The sequence below is a fragment of the Gastrolobium bilobum genome, unplaced genomic scaffold, assembly GCF_033153095.1.
Source record: "Gastrolobium bilobum isolate Gb01-03AN ecotype WA unplaced genomic scaffold, APGP_CSIRO_Gbil_v1 utg19595, whole genome shotgun sequence".
NCBI classification, from domain to species: domain Eukaryota; kingdom Viridiplantae; phylum Streptophyta; class Magnoliopsida; order Fabales; family Fabaceae; genus Gastrolobium; species Gastrolobium bilobum.
Window position 1 is genome coordinate 111609 of NW_026895355.1, and position 26985 is coordinate 138593.

The 26985-nt window shown below is 38.7% G+C and overlaps 1 protein-coding gene across 1 annotated transcript; it reads left to right on the forward strand.

The window, feature by feature from the left end:
* The first annotated feature begins 18953 nt into the window (after positions 1-18953).
* LOC133306871 (zeatin O-glucosyltransferase-like) lies at positions 18954-20372 on the forward strand. Its single transcript, XM_061507249.1, has one exon. It carries the CDS (start codon positions 18954-18956, stop codon positions 20370-20372), a length of 1419 nt encoding a protein of 472 aa, XP_061363233.1.
* Positions 20373-26985: the final 6613 nt, after the last annotated feature.

Below are 26985 nucleotides of genomic sequence, written 5' to 3' on the forward strand. Positions count from 1 at the left end.
CATGTGAGAGGGAAAAACAAAATTTTTCAAGCAGAATAACACATACCATATCAAGAAACATGCTTTAGGGCATGGATGTTACCTTGTTTGCTTTCCAAAACTTGAGGATGATCAAGATGAGGCTTGAAGATGCAAGCCTTCTAATGTTGATCCACACCACCCTTTGTCAAGACGGAAAAACTCTTCTTCAAGGCCACCAACGAAAACACCAATGGAGGCAAGCTATGCGCCCAATGTGTGAAGGAGGAGGCTAGGTCAAGGTGTTTAGAAGAGTGAATATTCAGCAAGAATAGACACAAAAGTGGCGCATGGTTTTACTTTGAAAAAGGCTAGGTTATTTCAAAACTCTCTTAAGAAAAACCTGACAAAAGGAACCCACAAGGAGATGAGAGAATTAGTTAATTAAAATCAGATTTTCTTCACTTAAATAAAGCCCTATGTAGCGCACATTAGGGGGGATGAGTGGAGTTGTTGCAAAATTCAAATCTTGTTAACAACCTCCTCTCACATCCTCATGATATCAAGTGAATATCTCAACAAGAATCTGACACAACAACCATCATATAGCCAGCCATATGGTGCGCCCCACTTGGCCTCATAATAGTCCAGATACGTTGACCAGATGCATTCAAACTTGAACCAACTGTCTCACTTATTCTCTCAACAAACCAAATCTGACTGGAGCTCATTTGGTTGATCCTATGACCATCATCAGAAGCCAAAATCAGCGCCCCATATCCTCACTAGAAGATTGTCAAAGATCTCCTCCTGATATTTGGAATTTGTTCCAACAAGATCTTATCTTATCATTTTGTTATGAAACAACTTTTCATAGCCAATTCAAATTCGAATTCAAACATTTGAATTCAAACGTTCAAATATTTAAATTTTCAATTCAAATTCAAATTCCAAATTCAAATTCAAATTTCAAATTCAAAATTCAAATTCAAATTTCAAAATTCAAAATTCAAAATTTCAAATTTCAAATTTCAAATTTCAAATTTCAAATTTCAAATTTCAAATTTCAAATTTCAAATTCAAAATTCAAATTTCAAATTTCAAATTGAAAATTCAAATTTCAAATTTCAAATTCAAAATTCAAAATTTAAACATTTGATAATTAATTTAACTAATTAAATTAATTAGTAATGTCTTGGACCATCCAAGCCCATTAACTAACCATGTGCCCTTTTTCCCTTTTGGTGGGCTTCCAAACTTCTTCTTGGGCTAATAACCATTATTAGGCCCAAAACCCTTAATGTTATATTGTCATGACAATAAGGTGTTAGTGAGGGACTCATTAGGCCCAACATAGCCACTGACATAAATGGGCTTGGGCCCAATAAGCCCACAACCCATCTAATGACAACACAGAGCACTAGCAATGCTTTGTTGCCCCAGAGCTAGTTAGGTTAATGTCATAATCATCCTATTACACATATTTGGTTGCCGTATGTATTTCCTTTCGTCTCGGTTACCTTCCCATAAAACCTAGGGTAAGGAAGTGTATCAACCCTTGCGGTTTAGGGTAAGCTTTATTCGAAATAGGGAATCTTCAATTTACTGACTCTAAAGGCAGATCATCTCATGATCTCTTTTACTATGCATAGATTCCTAAGTCCCAGTAAATGTCATCCTGATTTCTCCGGTTTACAGATAACCTAATCTCTCACAGAGATTTGACGAATTCCTTCAGCTTATCACCCTAGCCCTGTGCTCTTTCAGGACAAGCCCAACAGTGTACCTATGAGTCTCCATGTTTCAGGCAGACGAGGTATACAATCAAAGCATGCCTTCTAGAACACAGTCTAGGTAATAACTTCTGGTCTAAGGAAAGACATATCCAAATATAAAGAGACTACTCTAATGATATTGTTTGTGAGATTTCCTCATAGAGTCTCTTTGTGGGTCTGTTCAGTGCAAGCTATATCCTTATAGGTCCACCTATGACTTTAGCTAAAACATCTCCATATCTGTAGCTCATGAGGTCTTTACCTTTTATCCGAATACAAGTAGATAAGCCGTGCTAGTCTTACCCGAGATTATTGATCCCCATTCTCAGTGTCTCTAGACTAGGAACATAAAATTAGGAATAAACATCTGGTATACTTGAATCCTCATGATCGTGATCTCATCACAGATACTCAAGAGATACATGTTCTATTCCAAGGGGGTTATCCAGTTACTCATATAAAATATTAACAATAATTTTGAGACAAAATATGAAACAGGATAAAGAGTGCTTTTATTTATTTGCGACAATATAAAAGGTCAACATATGTCCTAATCTAATCAAAAGATTGTCTCTAAGACATCCATATACTAACATTTAGTGCTTGCTATTTTGGCGAAGATGTCAGCTCGGGTGTTCTCTATAACACCTCATAGATTTGAAACACGTAATTATACTTAAAATGAGGAGTAAGGGGTAAGATGAGTGAAAATCTCGAGTTCTGGGTCAAAATACGTAAAAAGGTAAACGATAATTTAACAAACACATAACCCTAAATAGTAAAATGATAGGATAAGGTCTCAAATGAGAAAAGTAACCCTGGAAATGGATTCAGAACGAAAAATTGAGTGGTTAGGCAAGTTTCTGGAAATTTGATGAATAATGTTTTACTAGATGAAATACAGTGGTACAGTTGCACCAAAAAACGAGCTGAGTGAAATTTGTGCTCTAGGTTTGAATATAAATTGGAAAAGGAACTTAAGACCAAGAAATATAATTGTTGATAAAATTTGATGAATTTTAGAGCTTTTGGGGAAACGTGCCAACGATGCACATATCAGGCTAAAATAGTGATTTCACCGAATTACTGGAAAACTCCAGATTCATCTGTTCGAGGGTAATTAAAAGACTTTGGTGAATGTTAAATTTTGGAGTTTGTAAATTAATTGGAGATTAGTGGTTTATGTGGAAGATTTGAAATAATTTGAATTCAGTGAGGTGTCAAGTGAGACCCACCCAGTTAAGTGACATAAGCAACCAACTAATCATCCACTATTCATCATCCTCCACCTTTATTCTCTCTCTCTGAAAAACTGACCCACCTTCCTTGGTTAGGGCTTGAAGATTTCTCATCCATATCTCAACCAAAACCACTCTTGTCTTACATGAAATTTCAAGTAAATGGCCCTATGAATCCAACCCACACCTCCGTTCCTCTCGAAAACCCCTAGATTTTGAGATATTTCTCACACATCCTTGAGAAAATTTGAAGCCATTGACACCATTGGAGCTTGTTGGTTGTGTTGTTGCTTGAAGATCATCCTTAGGGGTCTCAGACCTTGATCATTGGTGAGTTTCACTACCTATGGCGGGATATTCTTGAAGATCAAAATGTGAAACGTAAGCCTATGTATGTTGATTGGAGGTAGTTGGGGACCTCAAATGTAGAATGATGAATTAGAGTGATTGAGCTCGTCAAAATTATTGTGAAAAAGTTTGAAAACTTACTGAATTTTTGGATGGATGAGCATAATTTTGTGAAATTGAATTGTTGAATGCTTGTGAAATTGAGTTGTGGATTAGTTGTAATAGTTAATAACATGATGAATGGTGCATTGGATGTGTGAAAATCAATTGAAAATTATTTGGTATCCTTGGAGTATATATTCGGCCATTTAGGGAAATTAAGGGAAATATGATGCAAAAATTGTGTAGTTGAACTTGTATGGATTTGAATCAAGTATAAATAGGTTGTACGAGTGAGTGATGCATGTGAATTGAAAGAAAGATCACTTGATGAATGGATTTGTTGAGCAATTGGATGAACTAGTGTAGGCCTAAATGAATGCCTTGAACTTTGAATATGCAAGAAAAATCCCTAACCACTTGGGTGACAACCATTCGGTCATATTAGGCTTTCTTGGAGAAAATTGTCCTAAGTGATGGTTTGATACATTTGGGCTATTTATATGGTGTTGTGGTTGAACAAGTAAACCATTAGATTGGTTATATAAAATTAACAAAATGAATTTTGTAAAAATGGCCTTTTGGCCGAATTGGGTACATATGGAAGGGAGATGCATTGTGTTGAATCATAACTTGTGTAGCAAGTGGATTGATGATCATGTATTGTGATCATTGTAAGTTATCTCCCATGGAGGAAATCCTAGAAGGCTAAAGCTTGGAGCTTGTGGATTCTTAGGTCCTTGACCAAAAAGATATTGGTAAGTGATTAAGCACTTGTATGCATGATTGTATGGATAACCAAATGGGTTGTCATTGTGGCACTAATGGATGTACAAATGACCTTTTGTGTAGGCATTTCTTTGTTGAAGAAAGTTACGAGGTAACTTGTGATTAAAGCAACCTAGCTTGAGAGCTTCACAAAGGTAATCTCTTGGTACTGAGGTTAATCCCGTGTGTGCTCTACCATGCCCATTGGGGTAGTGGTTGGAAGTTGTTTGATGCAATAGTGTAAGTATAACATGATCATGCATGTATTTGTTGAATGGGTACAAGTGAGTTGTACTGTATCTCTGGCCAGTAGATAGTTACCGTATGTCGTATGAGACTTCCACTTGAGAGACCTTCGTGGGGAGTTCTACTTGACCTGGGGACATAGAGTTGTGATCCGTTGAGGAGCACTCTAGGAATGTCTCGGGAGTCAGAGTTGGGGGCACCTTGAATGATATCCTGGGGATACATTCTTGGAAGAGAGCCCGTATGATATGCCGTATGTTGTAAGCCATTGGGCTGTGCGATTTTGTATGATGTGTGTATGGTTATATTATTGTCATTTTACATCTGAGTGACCCATTGGGCGGAGTGACCCTCCAGAACCTTTTGGTTACTAAGATATATTTTTATATATCATCTCGTGCAATGGAGCTGTGTTTCAGATGGATGTAGCGGTACTGGAGTCCTGGGCAAGAGGCCCACTGATTGAGGATGATGAGTAGCATATGTGGAGTGCATGATGATAGCATGAGTAAGAACCTGCACCGTTAATTTGAGAATTTAATTATTAATTATGAGATTAATGAGATAATTCTATAATTGACCCTAATAATTATGAGAAGGCTTAAATAGTTAGGGTAACTGATTAATAATGTTAAAAGTTGCTTTCTAACGAAAAGTGCAGATACCGATTCTGCTCCACAGTATAAATGCGTACCGATTAAATATCCCGAAAAATTATGAAAAGTATGTATATGTCACTAGAATAATATATAGGACTAGCATAACAAGTTTCAAGTGAAAATAATGAGAACTGGTGTCAGAACTGATACTGACTATGTAAAAGCGCGTACCGGAAAGGTGCTGCAAAAAATAAAATAAAAATATGTCAAATCTTAGAAAAATGAGTAGGTTCAGAATCCTAAGTTTGGGATTAAAATGCTAAGCATAGCTATTAATGCTAATGCTATGCGATTACACTTAAGTGGGCTATAAATACCCATTTGGCCCAAAACCCTAGGCCATGTTTGATTTCCTACGTGGGTTTTTTGATTTTCTTCAGCATCCTTGTGCCTCCTCTTGCCACCTTCACCTTCCTTTTCCTCTTGTGAGTGCCACTTTTCTCCTTGATTCTTTCCACTAAAACACTTGTGTGAGTGTGGGCTTGCCTTGGGAGTGAGTAGGAGACCTCATTCTGAGTTTAGCTTCAGAGTTTGTGAGGTTTAGGAGGCTGTATTTCTGAGTTGGTTGAGTGGATCCTTGTTCTTGGTTTTTTGAGCTTCCAGAAGCCACCTTTTGGCATAAAGGGCCAAGCTTGATGATCAAATTCGTATCTTGGTAAAGTCAGTGTTGTGGTGCTGTGTAGAGGACCCCTAGTGTGTCTTATTTTTGGAGTTTTGAGCTTTGGAGGTATATCATGACTACCTCTTTGTTATTTTCATGATTTAAGCTTGTTTAATCCATTAAAAAGTAAAACTTGGATCATTTGAGTTAAGGACTGAGTTTCTGAGTCTATAATATATGTTAATGAATATCTGTTTAGTGAGTTATTGGACTCCCAATCGCATTTGAACACTTAAAAATGGAATTATACAGTGAACAACTCGAGTTTCTGCATTCTGTCTGATATGTATTCGAATACTTTTCGTGTAGTATTCGAATACTTATCCCTTGGTAGTCGAATACTCCTTGCAGGAGTATTGGGATACTTTTCTGGGAAGAAAAGTATCTGGATACCTTTGAGTAAGTATTCGAATACAGGGTAGTATTCGAATACTGTTGTGTTTGTATTCGGATACCTGATGGTATTGGGATACTGAGGGAAAAATATTCGGATACCTTGTGGTATTCGAATACTTAAGTGAAAGTATTCGGATACTTTCTGGAGACATGGAGTATTCGAATACTCATCGAGGAGTATTCGAATACTTCATTCAGAAATTGCATGGAATGACTTAAAATGAGTTGGAAAGCCTTAATCACTTAATGGAATCTTGAGCAATGATTATTGATGATTAATTATTGTATAAACAGATTGTGATTGTGCTGTTTGTGGGCATTGAGCTAGTGTGAGCTTGGCTTGGATAGTTAGCTTGCGAGGTAAGCTTTCGTGTCCTCGGTTTAGCCATTGTTGGTTCCACCATGCCCCATGGGGGAATGGTTTTATGCATGATGTGTTTTCATGTTTTGATGATTGAAATGCTTTTGAGCTATTAAGTGTAAGGGCCTTATAATATGCATGTGTTGTTCCATCTAGACGGTAAGCCTGAGTATGTGGCGTCATACAATACGATGATTCTATGGGTGGGTACAAGTGGCGTCTTGTACTAAATGTAGGTAATAGACGTATATAAATCTTGCATTTCTTTGGCCAGTAGAATATCTTGACACACATGACATGATTATCTGTTGCATTGCACTGATTTTGGAACTGATATTGTATATTGCTTTTAGAACTTATATTGATATGTAAGTGAGCTTGGGGTGGACAAATCCTTGAGGACCCCTTGCCTTAGTGAGATTTCTGTTTAGAGATCTCACCCCACATTTGGGGCACATATTTCAAGTTCAGGTAACTCGGGGGTTGAGACCTCGGGCGGCAGAAGGCCAGAGCTGATGTGATATGCTTGTTGTTTAGATTATTATGCTTGGATGCTTACTGCTTTACATTTATTATTATATTGTTGTTGTTGAGACTCTGTTGGGCTTTGTTGCCTTATTTGGTGAGCATGGGGGTTGTCCATGCCACATTGATTGACTATGTCTTATTTGGATTCGAGTTGTATTAATGTAGCAGGATTATGTCCGGACTACGTGTTGTAGATCTGTGACTTAGATACTCACATATTTATATTATGAGGTTATTCAGTGTAGATAGCTGTCTATTTGCAATTACATACAGGCAATATTTTGAAAGTGATTTAAGTAATCAACTTGGTAATTGATAATGACATCATAATTGAAAAGAAAAAGTTATTCCGCATTTTTAATTAAGTGTGGCTTAATACGATGACATGTTAACAAACTGGGTATACACGGGGTGTTACAGCATGCCAATTTTACATTTTGGATTTATTTGGATAGGCTATACTTAGAGCATGGACATATTATATTGCATGAGTGACATGTACCATGCTTTTGTTGTTCATGTTGTATTTTAGCTAAGTTTAGTGATTATGTCATTTGTATTTGGAGCATTTGATTAGTAGTTATAATTGGTATTGGATAAATGTAATTCAAGTATTATGGACCTTGTGTAAATTTATGAAGCATGTATGTGATGGAAGGGCAATAGGCCTATTATAGGTTATGATGGTATTCAAATATGTCAAATGCATGTAATTAAATTATGTGATTGAAATAAGTAATAAGTAATTGAATTATGTGGATTGTAAGGGCACCAAAGTTTGTTGATCCTTGTCTGCCACCCTTATCAATTAGGTACCAATTAATGATTTAGAACACACTTTCATAAAGTGGGATTAGTTAATAAAAAAAAGAACATGCCATCAAAATTTCTTAGAGTTGATCAGTTTTTATGCCAACTCTAGGAGACAATATCTCCCTCCATAGATGTCCAATTAGGACATGACATACCTCATTCGAAAGGTCGAGATATCAGCCATATTTTCCCAAAATTTGGTTCTATTTAGAGTTGTATTGCATTCTGTAGCTCGCGGGGAGTGAAGACCCTGATTAGTCATGTGCAGGGGGCTATTCGGGTCCCTTCTTAAAAAAAATGATATCTCCCTCAATTTTTACTCGAATTAGGCTTATGATATATCAAATTGAAGATAAAGGTGTCTAATATTCTTTATAAAAATGTGAGAGAAATTGGTTGATTAAAACATTGGAAATCGCAAAAATGGTGAGGGATGTTTGGTACTCTGTTTGTAGTTGGTTGACAGCTTTGCTTGTCCAACTTCAAACGATGATAACCAGAGCTAGAGAACTCCTATTGAGACGTATGATACCTTTTTGGAAAGGTAAAGAAGTCTAGCTTAATATACTAAAAGATGAGAAATTAATGATAAGTGTGTCACACCCAGTATTGAGAGAACAAAAGCATGTTCAGTGTTAGGAAAATCGTAAAAGTGTGTTTTAGGCTAAGTTGATTTATGGGAATCTCTTAGCAATTGAAAATAAGTATTGTATGATAGTTAACCAAGTATAATATTAATTTCGCATTTAGAAATCAGTTACGATCACAGTTTGTTTCATTACGTTTTATACTGTTTTAAATTGTACACGTAATGAAAGGGAAAAAGTTTACTCGTATTTTTAAATAAACTGCTATGATTGTAACTACGCTTAATATCATAATCAATGTTAACAATATCGGTGTACAATAGGTTGTTACATTCTCTGATCGCCTTATGTGCTCCATGTCAACCGCCTTAAAGGTTCGCATGATTTCCTTAACCTTTTCTAGGTAATTTCTCATTAAAGGTCCTTTAGCTTGGTACTCACTAGAGATTTGAAAAGTCAAAAGTTGAGAGTCACTGAAGACCTTGAGGCGTTGGGCTCCCAACTCTCTGGCTTGGAGCAGGCCAACTATAATGGCTTTGTATTCATCTTGGTTGTTGGTAGTGTTGAAATTGAATGTCAGATAGTGGTCAACTACTACCCCGTATGGATTTTAAATTATGATGCCAGCGCCAGAGCCTTTGGTGTTGGAGGAGCCATCTACGAAAAGTCTCCATACAGCTGGCGGCTGCTCATTGGTGGCGGGGTCTGCAAATTGGGTGGCATGCGTCATTTCTGCAATGAAACATGTAAGAGCATGTGCTTTGATGGTTGTCCTTGGTTTATAGCTAAGCTAATATTCTGACAATTCAATTTCCCAGGACATCATTCATCTGATGAGGTCCAGTTTGTGCAATATCCGGTGGATGGGTTGGTTGGTTCGGACCACAATGGGATGGCACTGGAAATATGGTCTCACCCTTCGGTTTGCAAAAAAAAGTGTGAGGGCTACCTTCTCAACCTGCTGATACCGTAGTTCGGCGCCATTTAAGGCCATGTTAGATTGGGAGAGACCCGAGACGGTTACAGAAGTTAGGAGTTTCTTGGGTTTGGCTAGTTACTACAGGAGGTTCATCAAGGGATTCTCCATGTTGGTTCTACCATTGACTCACCTTACCCGGAAGGAGACTCCATTTGTGTGGACTCACGAGTGTGAGGATTGCTTTCAGGAGTTAAAGGAGAGACTGACTATTGCACCTGTGTTGGTTCTTCGTGATCCTGCTAAGGAGATTGAGCTTTACACTGACGCCTCTGGAAAAGGGCTGGGCTGTGTGTTGATGCAGTTGGGCAAAGTGATTGCTTATGCTTCGAGGCAATTGAAGCCTCATGAGGAGAACTACCCGACTCATGATTTGGAGTTGGCTGCTATTGTTTTTGTTTTCAAGATTTGGAGGCATTACCTGTTTGGTATGAAGTTTTCCGTGTTCAGTGACCACAAGAGTTTGAAGTATCTGTTTGATCAAAAGGAGCTGAACATGGGACAGAGGCGATGGACGAAGTATCTGAAGGACTGCGACTTTGAATTGAAGTACCATCCTGACAAGGCCAATGTGGTAGCTGATGCTTTGAGTTGGAAATTCGTGACTCTATCCAGTTTGACAATGGGTGACTATGATATTATCGAGCAGTTTCGAGATCTGACAGTGACCTCTTTGTTTGGGGGTGCACTTCTCGAAATGGAAACTGGACAAGTTGAAAACGAGCTCATGGAAAAGATTAAAGAGGCGCAGGTGCAAAGAGAATGCTTTGACTATGTGAAGAACCAGGACAGTGTGTCTTGGAACGAGGATGGTTTGTTGACTTTCCAAAAGAGGATTGTGATTCCTCGAGGTCCTTTGACTGAGGAGGTGATGACAGAGGCTCATAAGGGTCAGTTTACTGTCCTCCCTGGTGCTACAAAGATGTACCAGGACCTGAAAAGAAATTACTGGTGGCTGGGCATGAAGAAGGATATTGTTGTTTATGTTTCCAAGTGTTTGATTTTCCAGAAGGTGAAGATAGAAACCAGAAGCCGTCTGGTAAGCTTCAACCTCTTGAGATTGCGCAATGGAAATGGGAGAGCATTTCCATGGACTTCGTGGTGGGATTGCCGAAGACTCAGGCTAGTTGTGACTCTATCTGGGTCATTGTGGATAGATTCACTAAGTCTGCCCACTTTCTTCTAGTAAAGGTGAGCTTCACTATTGAGAAGTTGGCCAGACTTTATGTTTGCGAGATCGTGAGGCTTCACGGGGTGCCCGAGAGTATCATCAGTGATAGGGACCCGAATTTCACATCTCGGTTCTGGGAGGCACTGCAGGGAGCTTTTGGTACTCAGTTGAGATTGAGTACAACCTATCACACTCAGACTGACGGATAGACTGCGCGGACCTTCCAGACATTGGAGGACATGTTGAGGGCTTGCACTTTGGAGCAGGGTTCAGCATGGGATAGGTACCTGCCATTGGTTGAGTTTTCATACAACAACAGTTTCCATGCTAGCCTGGGCATGGCACCCTACGAGGCGTTGTATGGTAAAAGGTGTCGGACTCCTACCTGTTGGTCCGAGGTTGGAGATAAAGAGTTGTTTGGCTTGGACTTTGTCCAAGATACCAGCCAACAGATCCATTTGATCAGAGAGAAGTGAAGCAGGCGCAAAATTCCCAGAAAAGCTATTATGATATTAAGCATCGTCCACTGGAGTTCAGTGAGGGTAAACACGTGTTTGTGAGACTTTCACCTATCACCGGTGTTGGTCGAGCCCTCGGAGTGAGGAAGCTGAGCCCGCGATTCATTGGGACATACGAGATACTTGGTAGAGTAGGACCTGTTGCCTACCGGCTTGCCTTGCCTCCGAACTTGGCCAACATCCACGATGTGTTTCACGTGTCTCAGCTTCGAAAGTACATAGCAGATCCTTCGCACATGGTGCAACCGGATGATGTGAAGGTTCGGGAGAACCTAAAGACTCCCGTCGCACCATTCAAGATTCTCGATCGTGGCGAGAAAAGGCTTAGGAGCAAGATCATTCGATGGTCAAAGTGCAATAGACATGAAGAACTCCGGAGGAGTGTACTTAGGAGCGAGCGGACGAGCTTCTCTGGCAGTACCCCGAGTTTCGGGACAGGTATGCTTCTGATTTTGAGGACAAAATCCTAAAAAGGTAAGGTGAATGTAAGAACCTGCACCGGTAATTTAGGAAATTAATTGATTAAATGTGAATTTAGGAAATAATTTCATAATTGACCCCAATAATTATGAGAAAACTTAAATAATTATAGTAAGTGTTAAATAATATTGAAAGTCGTTTTTTTGACGAAAAGTGCAAATGCCGGTTCTGCTCCACGGTATAAATACGTACCGACGAAGTATCCCGGAAAATTATGAATAGTATTTATATGTCACTAGAATAATATATAGGACTAGTGTGACAAGTTTTAAGTTAAAATAATGAGAACAAGTGTCAAAACTGATATTGGCTAAGTAAAAGCGCGTACTAGAAATTACTGCAAAAAATAATATAAAAATATGACAAATCTTAGAAAATGGCTAGGTTCAGAATCTAAAGTTTGGGATTAAAATTCTAAGCGTAGCTATTAGCGCTAATACAGTACGATTAAAACTTAAGTGGCCTATATAAGGACTTGGCACATGTCCTAGGTCATTAGCCACCCTTGCCACCCCTTCCTCTCCACTTTGTGAGCCAAGAGGCCACCTTTCCTCTTGGTTTCTTCATCAAATCTCCTTGTGTGAGTGTTCTTTGTACTTGAGAGAGTATAAGGTGTTTCCTTTTCTGAGTTTGGCCTCTGTTTTGGAGGTGTGAGGGTTGAGTTCATTGGTAGGAGTTGTGGGAACCATTTCCTTGAGTGTTGAAGCTTCAAGAAGTTCTTTTTGAAGAGAAAGGACCGTTCTTGGTGTGCCATTTTCGTGCATATTGAAGTCAGAATCTTGGGAGCTACATTGAGAGCTCCAAGAGCATTCCTTTTCTGTTTTGAACTTGGGAAAGCTTCACCACACTTGATCATGAGTTTCTTTGGTTAAAAGTGGAGTCTTGACATGTTTAATGAGTTGTTTAGGTAACCAACATGTAAATGAACCTAAATGTATATAAAAATGCATGCTTGGATGTTGAAATGGATTAAAAATGGAACCTTGGGTGTGATATCTCGCAAAATGCAGAAATTGTATTCTGTCGCGAAATATCCAGATATGATATCCGGATATTCATATCCGGATATGGGGTTGGAAATATCCAGATATTGATATCTGGATATGGGGTTGTAGATATCCGGATATGATATCCGGATATGGATATCCGGATATGCCCCCGACAAATATCCGGATATTATGGGAATTTTGAGACAGTGATAGTTCTGTTATGACATAAGTGTATTATGGGTTTATGGACCCATTATTGGTTAAGTTGAACCTCTTTAATAATTAACTAAGTCAGAATCAAAGTGATTGAGGGCTTATGGCTTTGTGAGAAGCCTAAAGACATGAAACGTAAAAGGAAAGTGTTGTCTTTATGTCATATGCTTGTAGATTATGATTGTTCATATGATTGTTGGTATAAACAAACTGTGACAGTGCTGTTTGTGGACCTTGGACTTGGTTGGACTCTTGGTTGGATAATTAACTTGCGAGGTAAGCTTTCATGTCCTCGGTTTGGCCATTGTTGGTTCCACCATACCCCATGGAGGAATGGTTTATATGCATGATGTGTTTTCATGTATTGATTTTGAAATGCTGTCGAGCTCTATGTGCAAGTGCCTTATGATATGCATGTATTGTTCCACCTAGACGGTAAGCCTGTGTGTAACATCCTGGGTGTTGACGAGGGCGGGGAGTGATCGCCGGTTAGTAAGGGCATGGTGCGCCAGAGCATAGACAAGGAGCGGCTCCTGGCAGGCTTCCAGTGGAGGGGGTACATGAATGAATTGAATAACACCGGAAAGAGAAGGATTCCAGAGACTGTGCTGGTATAGGACAGCAGAGCTGGCGATAGCTTATAAGAATTAATTGGTATTACCTATACTAACAAGATGCATCTACTTTTCGGTAGCCCAGATCGGAAGAACTCCACAGTTAAGCGTGCTTGACTTGGAGCAATTCAGGGATGGGTGACCTCCTGGGAAGTTTTCCCGGAAAGTGCGCGAGTGAGGACAAAGGACGCTGAAAAGTCTCGTGTTAGTGTGTGGGGATAGTCGTTGATACTTGCAAGTGGCCGGGCGTTACAAGTGGTATCAGAGCAGGGTCTCTCATCCAGTACGATGTGGTTCGAGGACGAACCAGGCGGAAGTTGGAGGGCATGTAACATCCCGGGTGCTGACAAGGGCGGGGAGTGATCGCCGGTGCGCAAGGGCACAGACAAGGAGCGGCTCCTGGTAGGCTTCCAGCGGCGGGGGTACAGGAATGAATCGAATAACACCGGAAAGAGAGGGATTCCAGAGATTGTGCTGGTATAGGACAACACAGCTGGGGATAGCTTATAAGAATTAATTGGTACTACCTATGCTAACAAGAAGTATCTACTTTTCGGTAACCCGGATCAGAAGAACTCCAAAGTTAAGCGTGCTTGACTTGGAGCAATTCAGGGATGGGTGACCTCTTGGAAGTTTTCCCGAAAAGTGCGCGAGTGAGGACAAAGCACGCTGAAAAGTCTCGTGTTATTGTGTGAGGATAGTCGTTGATACTTGCAAGTGGCCGCGCGTTACAAGTGGTATCAGAGCAGGGCCTCTCATCCAGTACGGTGTGGTTCGAGGACGAACCAGGCGGAAGCTGGTGGGCATGTAACATCCCGAGTGATGACGAGGGCGGGGAGTGATCGCCGGTGCGCAAGGGCACAGACAAGAAGCGGCTCCTGGCAGGCTTCCAGCGGCGGGGTACATGAATGAATCGAATAACACCGGAAAGAGAGAGATTTCAGAGATTGTGCTGGTATAGGACAGCACAACTGGGGATAGCTTATAAGAATTAATTGGTACTACCTATATTAACAAGAAGCATCTACTTTTCGGTAGCCCGGATTGGAAGAACTCCACAGTTAAGCGTGCTTGACTTGGAGCAATTCAGGGATGGATGACCTCCTGGAAAGTTTTCCCGGAAAGTACACGATTGAGGATAAAGCACGCTGAAAAGTCTCGTGTTAGTGTGTGGGGATAGTCGTTGATACTTGCAAGTGGCCGGGCGTTACACTGTGTATGTAGGAGACATACCATAGGGTGATTCTGTGGGTGGGTGCAAGTAGTGACTTGCACTGATTGTAGGTAATAGATGTATGTAAATCCTGCATTTCTCTGGCCAGTAGAATAGTTGACACACATGACATGATTATTCTGCTGCATTGCACTGATTTTGGAACTTATATTGTTTTACTGCTTTTGAACTTATATTGCACATGTAAGTGAGCTCTGGGTGGAGAAATCCTTGTGGACCCCTTGTCTTACTGAGATTTCTGTTTAGAGCTCTCACCCCACATTTGGGGCACATATTTCAGGTTCAGGTAACTCGGGGGGTGGATACCTCAGGCGGCAGGAGGCCGGAGCTGAGTTGAGATTTATGACTTATGATGATATGCTTGGATGCTGACATTCTTTATATTTATTATCCTGCTGTTGTTGTTGAGACTCTGTTGGGCTTTGTTGCCTTATTTGGTGAGCATGGGGGTTGTCCATGCCACATTGATTGACTATATTTTACTTTAGTATTGAGTTGTATAATTGTATCAGGATTATGGTCTGGACAACGTATGGTAGTTCCGTGACTTAGATACTCACTTATTTATGTAATGAGGTTATTCAGTGTATTTAGCTTTATTGCAATTTACATACAGGCATTATTTGGAAAGAAGATTAAGTAATCAACTTGGTAAATGATAACGATGTCATAATTGAAAGGAAAAAGTTAATTCCACATTTTAATTAAGCATAGCTTAATACAATGACATGATAACAAACCGGGTATACACGGGGTGTTACACCTAGGAGCATGTAGGATCCTTGTGGTTGGGCGGGTACATTATTTAGTGGCACTGTGTAGCCATGTAATGGTATTATAGCGGCCAATGGTATCATGGGATGGGGGCCACCGGATTGGTGAGTGTAAGGTCTATGAGGGTATCTGGTGGCAATCGGTACTCCAAGGTTATTGTAGATGAAGACCGGTTGGCTTTGTTGGGGTTGAGGTGGCTGTTGATGGATGACAGGGGCAGGAGCAGCATGTTAGGCAGCTGTTACTAGTAGGGGCACAACGTACTGGAAGGTGGGTGGAGGTGGTGGGGCTGGGGTGGAGCTTTCACTGTAGGCTTCTTGCACACCTAACTTATTGCCTGCATAAGCAGCTTGTCGAAGGTTGGTCATCTCTCTTTGCATTTCCTACATGGCGTGGCTGGTATGTTGATCCGCAGCAGGTGGTAGGATGTTTGGTCTGGGTTGAACTAGTGGGAGGGCTGTTGCAACGACACGAGGAGCTAGGGCTAACTCTATTGATGGTGGGGAGCTAGAGTGTACTGTTTGGACGTGTCTCTCTGGAGTGGTTGCTCTAGGCTGATGAGTCCTCTGGGTGGTGACTGCCATGTGACGTCTGATCAGAATGATCTGAAGCTTTAGCTTTCTTAGGATCTTCGGTAAAAGAGTGGAAATTGGATTCTACAATTTTCGACAGACGGCGCCAATGTACCGTTTAGAGCTGCAAGGCCAATATGTTCCCTTATAGGGGATGAATATCACTATATCGGTGTTGCCGCTTGTAACACCTCGTGTGCACCCGGTGTATTAACATACAGATGGTAATAGCGCAGCTAATTAAATGCATAAGCTAGATATTTTGTTTCCAATTATGATCCTATTATATTAACCAAGTTGACTTACTTATTCTTTTCAAAATAACGCATGTATGTAAATTGCAATAAATAACTAACTGAATAACCTCCTGGCATAACTAGCTGTATATCTAGTCACGGAACTACAACATGTAGACCGGGCAATGTCCTAATACATTATACAACTCAAATAAACTCAAACATGACTGATATCAATTAAAATAACACCGAAATTGTAAACGCAAAACTCGCGGAAGCATAAAAGTCATTAATTATAACCCATCCAAGCAATATCATTAACTCTAGGTGATAAAACGACATATTTTCAATTTTTGTCCAGTGGGAATCGATTCCCAACCTCAAGGAATCGATTCCCAACAGCTACAGTAACACACAGAAGCTTAATTTTTAATCCCCTGTTTTTAGGAATCGATTCCCATCCTTAGGAATCGATTTCCAGCCTTCATAGTGGCTGAAATTTGCGTGTTCTGTTTCAGGGAATCAATTCCCAACAGCAGGGAATCGACTCCTTACTGTGAAAAACCAGTTTTGATAACTTTTTCACTTCACAAGGGATCCATGATTCCATTCCTATCACTTTAATACTTACTATAACCCATGTACCATTACTAATGTAGGCTCTAAGCCCTTCCATCATGCATAATCATTATGTAATGCATTAATTACAATATTTCCCAGTTCCAAAGCCATATAAACATCAAATGGTCACTTTACATCATAAGACTCCAAATGCCTCAAAACACAAAATATATGGCCATGGACAAGTCCTATGCTCACCAAAATACAAATATAAACAAGAGGCATAAATGTACATTAACTACATAGACTTAGAATCTAGTCATGAACACCACAAAAGCATGGAAATCTCAACATGCAGTATGTTCATGATCTAAGTCCCAAAATGCTAAATGTCATTCTATGTGCATCAAATAAACTCCTCCAAAATGCCATACTATCCATATGCACATCATGATCTAACTCCTCCACTAAGCGGGCCTCTTGCCCGATTGTACTCCATGCTTACAATAACCTGAAATGATGCCCCCAAACGCGGGGTGAAAAATATTTAAGCACCTTCCAAAGTAGCACGTGAGTATTGAACCAAAACCTTTTTCTTTCTGTTACTCAGCATCTTTACTACCTGAACTATCATTTTCTTTTTATTAAAAAAATGGAATTGGGTCAACTGCATATTTAATGTAGGTTTTCCTACTTTTGTTCAATTAAAATTTTCCAATTTTTGGATGTCAACCCATACACGAATGCATGTGGTGTTAACCCAACCTGTCCAATACCTTTTTTCACCCATATAAGATTTGATTAAAGAATTACAATATCAACCTAAGATGCATGGTGCGCATAATTTTCCATGCCGGAAAAATAGGTGATGTTCATTTCAATGTAAAGGTCCCAATGTAGCATCTATGTATTCCTTGTGTAGCAATATAATATTTGATTTTTTGGCCTGCTTCTTTTTTTAAACTATGACCTGTAAGCACACTGGCTTTGCTGAGTGATACTACACTGTGAATTTCTAAAATAATAGTTTTACATATAAGATGCAATTAATCAATTACTGAAATTTTATGTAATTACCATGTTAAACAAGCAAGCATGGTCAGCTTAATTTACCATGCCGTAAATTCATTTGAATATAAAGGTCAATGATCTCAACATAATTTAATGTAAAATTTAGAAGTTATCACTGTAATCTCAAACTTCCTATCTTTTTTTTTTTTTTTTAAGATTCTGGCAAAGCTATATGACAAGAATATGGCTAAACCTAAAACAAAGTCACCGTTCATTTTTTCCTTTTTTTTACTTTTTATTTTTTTAACACAAACTCACCTTTCTAAATTCTAAGCTGACACAAACTGGGTTCAGGGCAGGAAACCAAATTATGGCAACAAGGGTTGGATAGAACCTTTAGGCATGGACTCCTTTAGTTGTATATCCATAATTAATCTATCAAGGTCTTTATAGGTAGTTAGTTCCAGAGAGAATTTCAAATTTGATATCACCTCAAATAGTGCTTTGACAAGAAAGTAAGGGAAAAATAAAATTTGCTTTTTGACAACAAAATTACGCTAAATGTCAAAAGAAACTATCTTATAAATGCTTTCGGTAAATAGTCTTTTGACAAAAATTTCTTAAAAGCCATGTCGTTATAAGTTCGCCCAAAATATATATATAGAGATAGGAGGAAGGGAAGAGGAAGAAAAACGAACAGAATAAAAAAATATAAGTCATCGTTTGAGAGATTAATTAAGAGCATGCAACCAAGCCAGCCAGCGAATGTCTGTGGATTAATATAAATAAACAAATTCTATACCCCCTGTTTTTCAATTACTCTCAGTTCTTCTGTTTTTGTGCTATAATCATCTTCTTGTTCGGATTAATATTGGACATCTATTGTTCGAAAACAAAGGCAAATAACGATCAGAAATAAAATGTGTTTATGAATTACTTTGGAAACAAGTTACAGAAATAAGCATTTATTCCGAAATGATCGAAGCACGCGTATAAATATTACATGCGGCCTTTTAAAATACTTGTATTTTTCAGTAACCACTAAATTGTAATATCTGATTCTATAAATACCCAACATCCCACCTAGCAAAGCAACATCCAACACACAAATAGTACATAAACCAATCCATAAGTTCAGTAACAGATTCTAGCTACCAACGTTCCCCAATGGCTTCTAAGTACCAAATCAATAGTGAAAGCCATAATAGGAATGCCTTTCATCAAAACCAAGTGGTGGTTGTTGTGATACCTTTCCCAGCACAAGGCCATCTCAATCCGCTTCTGCATCTGTCACGCCTAATCTTATCACGCAACATTCCTGTTCATTATGTTGGCTCAGCCATACATAACCGACAGGCCACAATTCGTGTCCAAGGTTGGGACCCAAAATCGATTTCAAACATTCATTTCCATGATTTTGAAGTTCCTCCCTTTGTTTCCCCTCCTCCCAACCCCAACGAAGAAATCAAATCCCCAACTCATTTGCTTCCTTCCTTTGAGGCCTCTTTACATCTGCGTGAGCCTGTGGCAGAACTTCTGCAATCCCTTTCATCTATAGCTAGAAGGGTCATAGTTATCCATGACTCCCTAACAGCATCAGTGGCACAAGATGCAAAAAATATAACAAATGCAGAGAATTACACTTTTCACAGCGGCTCTGCCTTTTTTACATTCTTGATTTTTTGGGAGGCAATGGGAAAGCCTCCGGTAGAAAACTCACATGTCCCTGTAGTTCCTTCTCTGAACGGATGCTTCTCAAACCAATCCGTAGATTTCATTTGTGCACAAGTAGATTTCCATAATTTCAGTGATGGGAACATCTACAACACAACGAGGGCATTTGAAAGCCCTTACATGGAATCGTTGGAATGCATCGAGGGTAGCAAGAAGCATTGGGCATTGGGGCCCTTCAACCCTTTATCCATTGAGAAGAAAAACTCAAAGGGAAAGCATTTAAGCATGGAGTGGCTTGATAAACAAGAGCCAAAATCAGTTATATATGTATCTTTTGGGACAACAACAGCATTGACAGAGGAACAAGTCGAACAGATTGCAATTGGATTGGAGCAAAGCAAGCAAAAGTTCATCTGGGTGCTGAGAGATGCTGACAAAGGAGATATCTTCAATGGAGATGAAGTAAGAAGACATAAGCTTCCAAATGGGTTTGAAGAGAGAGTTGAGGAAATGGGGTTAGTTGTGAGAGACTGGGCACCCCAATTGGAAATTCTAAGCCATTCTTCAACAGGAGGATTTGTGAGTCACTGTGGATGGAACTCATGCATAGAGAGCATAACCATGGGGGTTCCAATAGCGACATGGCCCATGCACTCTGATCAGCCAAGAAACAGTGTTTTGATAACAGAAGTGTTGAAGATTGGTTTGGTTGTGCAGGATTGGGCTAAGAGAGATGAGTTGGTGACTGCATCAGTTATCGAGAATGCTGTGAGAAGGTTGATGGAAACAAAGGAAGGTGATGAGATGCGAGAGAGAGCAAAGGACCTTAAAAAAGCCATCCATAGGTCCATGGATGAAGGTGGAGTTTCTCGTATGGAAATGGATTCTTTCATTGCTCATATCACTCGATAGTATGGTTCAACTACATACTCTTCTGGCATGCACAGAATGGTCTTATTAAGCAGCATATGGCAGAATTTCGTAGTACAAGAAGTGAACGCAAAATAAGATTTGGTACGAAATACACAGATTATTCTATGTTTTAAGATATCATCTGGTAAAGTTTCCGGGATAGTTATGTGTGCAAAACATTCTTGCTGAAATACTAAAATGAATATTTATGCATATATTTCAAAACAATCTTTCTCTTGTATAAATAATTGTTTTCATAAATCATTAAAGAATTATGAAATTATCTATACAATCTACGACTTAAAATAGAATTGGATAGTGTTCGATACAAGAGAATTGGGGATGTACAATACGAGATTGGTGAATCTATATAGGATCAATATGCTCTCAGATATATATGAAGGAGAAATCTTAAAGAGTAGCAAATTATTGTACACAACGATAAACTACATTTTGCCAACCCTATTAATCACTTTACCTATCTCCTCCCCTACCTTACTGAATAATTATTTGCAATCCATGGTGTCGTTGTCCTTCACCCGTTGCAACAAGAACTCGGCGTTTTCTTCTCCTTAATATACAATTGGGACTTTAAAGTCCAATACTTCCCCAGCTTTTAACAATATTGCTCCTTCGTCCAATACAATTCAAATTTTGGGGCGCACTCCCGATTGAGGAACCAAGGGCACGTGCCCTTTTCAGGTGCAGCAGGATGGGGGCAATGTTAGAAAATTATATTTTCTAATACTTATTGTGGGTCACATATTATATTAATAATTATATTGTGCTATTTATATATATTGGGTAAATTAAAGTGATCAGGTAAATATTCCCAAATAGATTCCTAAGTGAGTTTGGACTGAACGAGTGGATACCGGTGTTGGGCCAACTAGGTATAATGGAAGTTTATTGGCCCAACAATAAAGATAAAAACACTACAAAGGGTTATGGTCCCCAATACGTCAAAGAACAACCCTAGTTTCTCTTCCCCATCAAGAGAGAGACGGCACACTATGGAATTCGGTTTTAGGGTAATTTGACTGAGGAAGACTACAAACCCCAAGAGACAAGATCAAAGTTATTCCGCTGCAATGGAGACAGGTATGCCTCCACCTTTATGTTCTTATTTCTTTATGATTTGGTATGAGGGATCTTGGCTTGTAGGTGATAGTTATCACCATGAGGTTTATAGGAATTAAAAATTCCAACAATTGGTATCAGAGCCATAATCATATTGAATCATGAGGGAATTAAGTTTTGTGATTTTTATATATGATGAATCGTGAAAAATTTTGTTTTATTGTCTTTTGGCATAAAGTTTATTATTTTTTGAACATGAGTTCCATCTTATGTATTTTGTATTAGCTATGTAGTGTTATTTTTGTTCCCTGACGGTGATTTTTTGGTTTTGGAACAAAAGCTACATTTTTTAGAAAAAACTAGGATTCACAGTTTAATAAGGGTTTATTATTTAAATTTTGAATATGTGAATAGATGGAATGTTTGGAAAAAATTTGGCTTTATAATCGATGAGATTTTGTTGTTTGAATTTTTTTTGAATAAACAATGAATTCTCTTAGAAAATTTTGGACTTACGGTTTGAAAGAAATCAAATGTTTAAGGTCTTTGGTTTTGGAGTTTTCCTTATATTTGATATTCTTTGTTAAAAGCTAAATATAATTTATTTATTTTTTGGTATTATGCATCATTTTCAAGCTTTCATTTGAAAAGGCTTACATGTGCGTCGATTGTGCATTAATTTTTAAGCCTTATAATGAAAAGGTATTTATTGTATGCATCATTTTCAAGCTTTCATTTGAAAAGGCTTACATGTGCGTTGTTTGTGCATTAATTTTTAAGCCTTATAATGAAAAGGTATTTATTGTTAATGGTATAATGATATAGTATGTATGTATATACATTGGGGATTGATAAAGAATAATTTTCTTTATTGTTGTTATTTTGTTTTTAAATGGGTTTATTATCCCTAAAGGTTTCTATTTGAAATTAAATATGATAGATTTGTTAGCCGCCACAGTGGCCAAATTTATAAAGGTTAATTTGATTTCAAATAGGTTGGTCATATAAATATATTTTATTTATGCAAATAATAATCGGCCCACAGGAAGGTTATTGTTTGGCCAAATAACATATGTTGTGTGATCATGTGTGTGTTTATTGCTTATGCGGATAGTGATCGGCCCACAGGAAGATTATTATTTGACCAAGTAACAAACATACCTGTGGTAATAAATATGTGACAATTATCAAGAATTCTCCATGTAATTCATAGTCGGCCCATAGGAAGGCTATGATTTGACAGGACTTATTGTCAATGTTTGATTACTACATTAAGAGTACCACTTACAAGTTGATATTTTTGTCCACAGACTAAATATTAATGTTGTGCTAGGTATCTTATAATAAACTCATTTTACTTCGGATTATTTGTCTATATCGTGTATGAATATATATGATATGACATGTTATTAGTATGTTATCTTTATTAGTTCTCTGTATAGTTTCTGCTACCGCTGCCAATTATGTTGCTCAAATGAATATGCTTCCAATGCTTAATGGGGCAAATTTCAAGCTGTGGAAAGAGAATGTGGAAATTGTTCTCGGCTGCATGGATCTCGATAATGCGCTAAGGACTGAGAAACCCACTTCCACTCAGGAAAATCCAAACACGGATAAAATTGAGAAGTGGGAACGCTCAAATTCGCATGTGTCCGATGATCATGAAACGTTGCGTTCCGGAGGCGTTTAGGGGCTCGATTGTTGAGACTACTGATGCCAAGTTGTTTCTGAAGGAACTCGAGCAATACTTTGCTCGAAATGAAAAGGTTGAAATTGGTCAAACCTTGTCCAAACTCATAAACATGCGGTATAAAGGAAAGGGAAACATAAGGGAGTACAATATGGAAATGTCTAATCTTGCTGGAAAACTAAAGGCATTAAAGTTAGAGTTGCCCTCTGAGTTGCTCATGTACTTAGTTATTATCTCTCTTCCTGCACAATACAGTCAATTTGTGGTGAGTTATAACACTCAAAAGGAGAAATGGACTCTTAATGAGCTCATTTCTCACTGCGTGCAAGAGGAAGAGAGGTTACAGCAAGAGAAGAATGATAGTGCTCACTTGGCATCAACCTCTCAAGACATGAAAAGAAAGAGAGCTTAGGATAATGCAGATGCATTGCCAAAGAAACAAAAGAAGCAGGACTAGGAATTCACCTGCTTCTTTTGTAAGAAATCTGGACACATGAAGAAAGAGTGTTCCAAATACAAGGCATGGCGCGAAAAGAAGGGTATGACTCTCACTTTAGTTTGTTGGTACTGGTTCTGTGGCACAAGCGTTTAGGTCATATCTCTAAATAGAGAATTCAGAGGCTTGTGACTGATGGAATTCTTGAACCCCTTGATCTGGATGATTTTGAGGTGTGCATTGAATGCATAAAGGAGAAAAAGGAAAACATAAGGAAAATAGGTTCCAACAGAGCTTCAGACGTCTTAGAATTGATTCATACAGATATTTGTGGACCATTTCCTATAGCCTCTTGGAATGGTCAACAATACTTTATCACATTCATAGACGACTATTCAAGATTTAGATACCTATATTTGATTAGAGAGAAGTCATAATCATTAGATGTGTTCAAAGAATTTAAAGCTGAAGTTGAACTTCAGTTAGGCAAGAAAATTAAGGCCATTAGATCTGATCGTGGTGGTGAATACTATGGTAGATCTGATGGATCAGGTGAACAACGTCCAGGGCCCTTTGCGATCTTCTTAAAGGAGTGTGGAATCGTCCCGCAATATACAATGCCAGGTAAACCTAGCATGAATGGTGTTGCAGAAAGGTGAAACCAGACTCTTAAAGACATGGTGAGGAGTATTCTTAGTCATTCTTCATTGCCAGAATCACTTTGGGGAGAAGCACTAAAGACTGCAGTTTATATCCTTAATAAGGTTCCCAGCAAAGCAGTGACAAAAACCCCTTATGAGCTATGGAATGGAAAGAAACCTAGCATAAGGCATTTACACATTTGGGGTTGTCCAGTAGAAGTAAGGCCTTATAGGCCAAATGAAAGAAAGTTGGACTCAAGAACAATCAGTTGCTATTTTGTTGGATATGTTGGACGCCCTCGGGGCTTTAAGTTTTATAATCCCACTACAAGATCCTTTTTGGAGACGAGAAATGCCAGATTCCTTAAGGATGTTGAGTTTGGGGGGGAAAATAAAATAAGGAATGTTGTCTTTGATGAGGAAGAAAATAATATTTCTCTTCCTAATATTGTCATCATTCAAGATACAATTACGGAACAAGCAATTAATGATCAGGTCCCTGTTCATGACATTGTTATGGAACAGGCTTTGGTCCCTGACATTGCTTTGGGTCAAGACAATAATGAATCACCCCCTATGCCACCTATAGAACAAACTCAACAAACTCAAGAAGTGCCATTAAGGAGATCCACTAGAGAAATGAGAAATGCAATTCTGGATGATTATATTGTGTTTCTTCAAGAGCATGAAAATATTTTAAGCTTGAAGGAAGATGATCCAATCAACTTCCAACAAGTCTTAGAAAGCTCTAATGCTCATAAATGGATTGATGCCATGAAAGATGAGATGCAATCTATGAAAGACAACGACGTTTGGGATCTTATTGAGTTGCCTAAAGGTGCGAAACCCATTGGTTGTAAATGGATATTTAAAACCAAAAGGGATTCAAATGGCAACATCGAAAGATATAAGGCATGTCTAGTTGCTAGAGGTTTCACTCAGAAAGAAGGCATAGACTATAAAGAGACTTTCTCTCCGGTTTCTACGATGGACTCTTTTAGGACAATAATGGCACTTGTGGCTCATTTGGATTTGGAGCTACATCAGATGGACGTAAAGACAATGTTTCTCAATGGTAACATTGATGAGACAATTTATATGGTGCAACCAGAAAACTTTGTATTGGGAGATTCAAAGTCTATGGTTTGCAAATTGAAAAAGTCCATCTATGGCCTTAAGCAAGCTTCTCGTCAATGGTACCACAAATTCCATCAGATTATTATCTCCTATGGCTTTGAGGTGAACTTAGTGGAAGATTGTGTGTATCACAAGTTTAGTGGGAGTAAATTCATATTCCTGATACTATATGTTAATGATATCTTACTTGCCAGTAGCGATATAGGCTTATTGCATGAAACCAAGAAACTTCTCACTAAAGATTTTGAGATGAAGGACCATGGTGATGCATCTTTTGTCTTAGGAATATAGATACTTCGAAATCGCGCTCAAGGTATCCTACGGTTATCACAAAAGGCCTACATTGAAAAGATTTTGGATAGATTTGGCATGAAGGATTGTACGTCAGGAGATACGCCCATATCTAGGGGAGACAAGTTTAGTCTCGCCCAATGCCCTAAAGGTAAACTTGAGATGATAGAAATGACAAAGGTACCTTATGCTTCGGTAGTAGGAAGCCTTATTGTCCAGGTTTGTACTCGCCCTGATATAGCATTTATAGTGGGAGTGTTAGGAAGATACTTGAGCAATCCAGGAATGGATCATTGGAAAGCAGCCAAGAGGGTTATGCGGTATTTAAAGAGAACTAATGATTATATGCTTACATATCGGAGGTCAGATGAATTAGAGATCGTCGGATATACTGACTCTGATTTTGCTGGATGCCAAGATAGTAAAAGATCCACGTCAGGTTATGTTTACATGTTGGCTGGAGGAGCTATTTCTTGGAAGAGTGTTAAACAGACACTCGTAGCTTCCTCTACTATGGCCGTTGAATTTGTAGCTTGTTTTGAGGTATCCAACCATGGGGTATGGCTGTGAAACTTTGTCACAGGGCTGCATATAGTGAGTGGTGTTGAAAGGCCACTGAAGATTTATTGTGACAATAGGTCAGCAGTGTTGTACTCCAACAACAGAAGCTCTTCAAAATCGAAGCACATCGATATAAAGTTTCTGGTTGTTAAAGAAAGAGTTCAGAGTGGTCAGATTTCCATAGAACACATAGGGACGAACTCCATGCTTGCGGATCCGCTTACTAAAGGCTTAGTGCCTAAGGTCTTTCACGAGCATACTGCTCATATGGGTGTTGTTTTGTTCGATGACACTACGGTTTAGTGGGAGTTCTTTGTGTTGGTGTTCTATGTAAATAAAAAAAATGGTTACCGGTGTTGGTTTTCTGCAGAATAAAGAATTCAATTTTATTTTCCCTCTGAATGTATTAAATTTTGTGCTTGTGTTTCTGCTTTGTGTATGCAGAAAATTTAGGATTGATCTCATAAAGATTAAAGTAGGACCAGTTGCAAATAGGCATGGTAAAATCACATTGCATGTAATTTCCATGCCACTCATCCATACTTGATCTATGTCATTGAATATATTGGTGCGATGACCATGGAAGGTTTAGTTACGCTTGAAAGTGACAAAAGCCGCCATGATCTCATATTGATATAGGAGGTGGACCAGATTGTATCTAAGGAGGAATCTAAAGAAAAATAGCATACAGTTGCGCACTAAAGATATATGATATAATTATCTCAAGTTAATATGTGGCCCAAGTGGGAGATTGTTAGAAAATTATATTTTCGAATA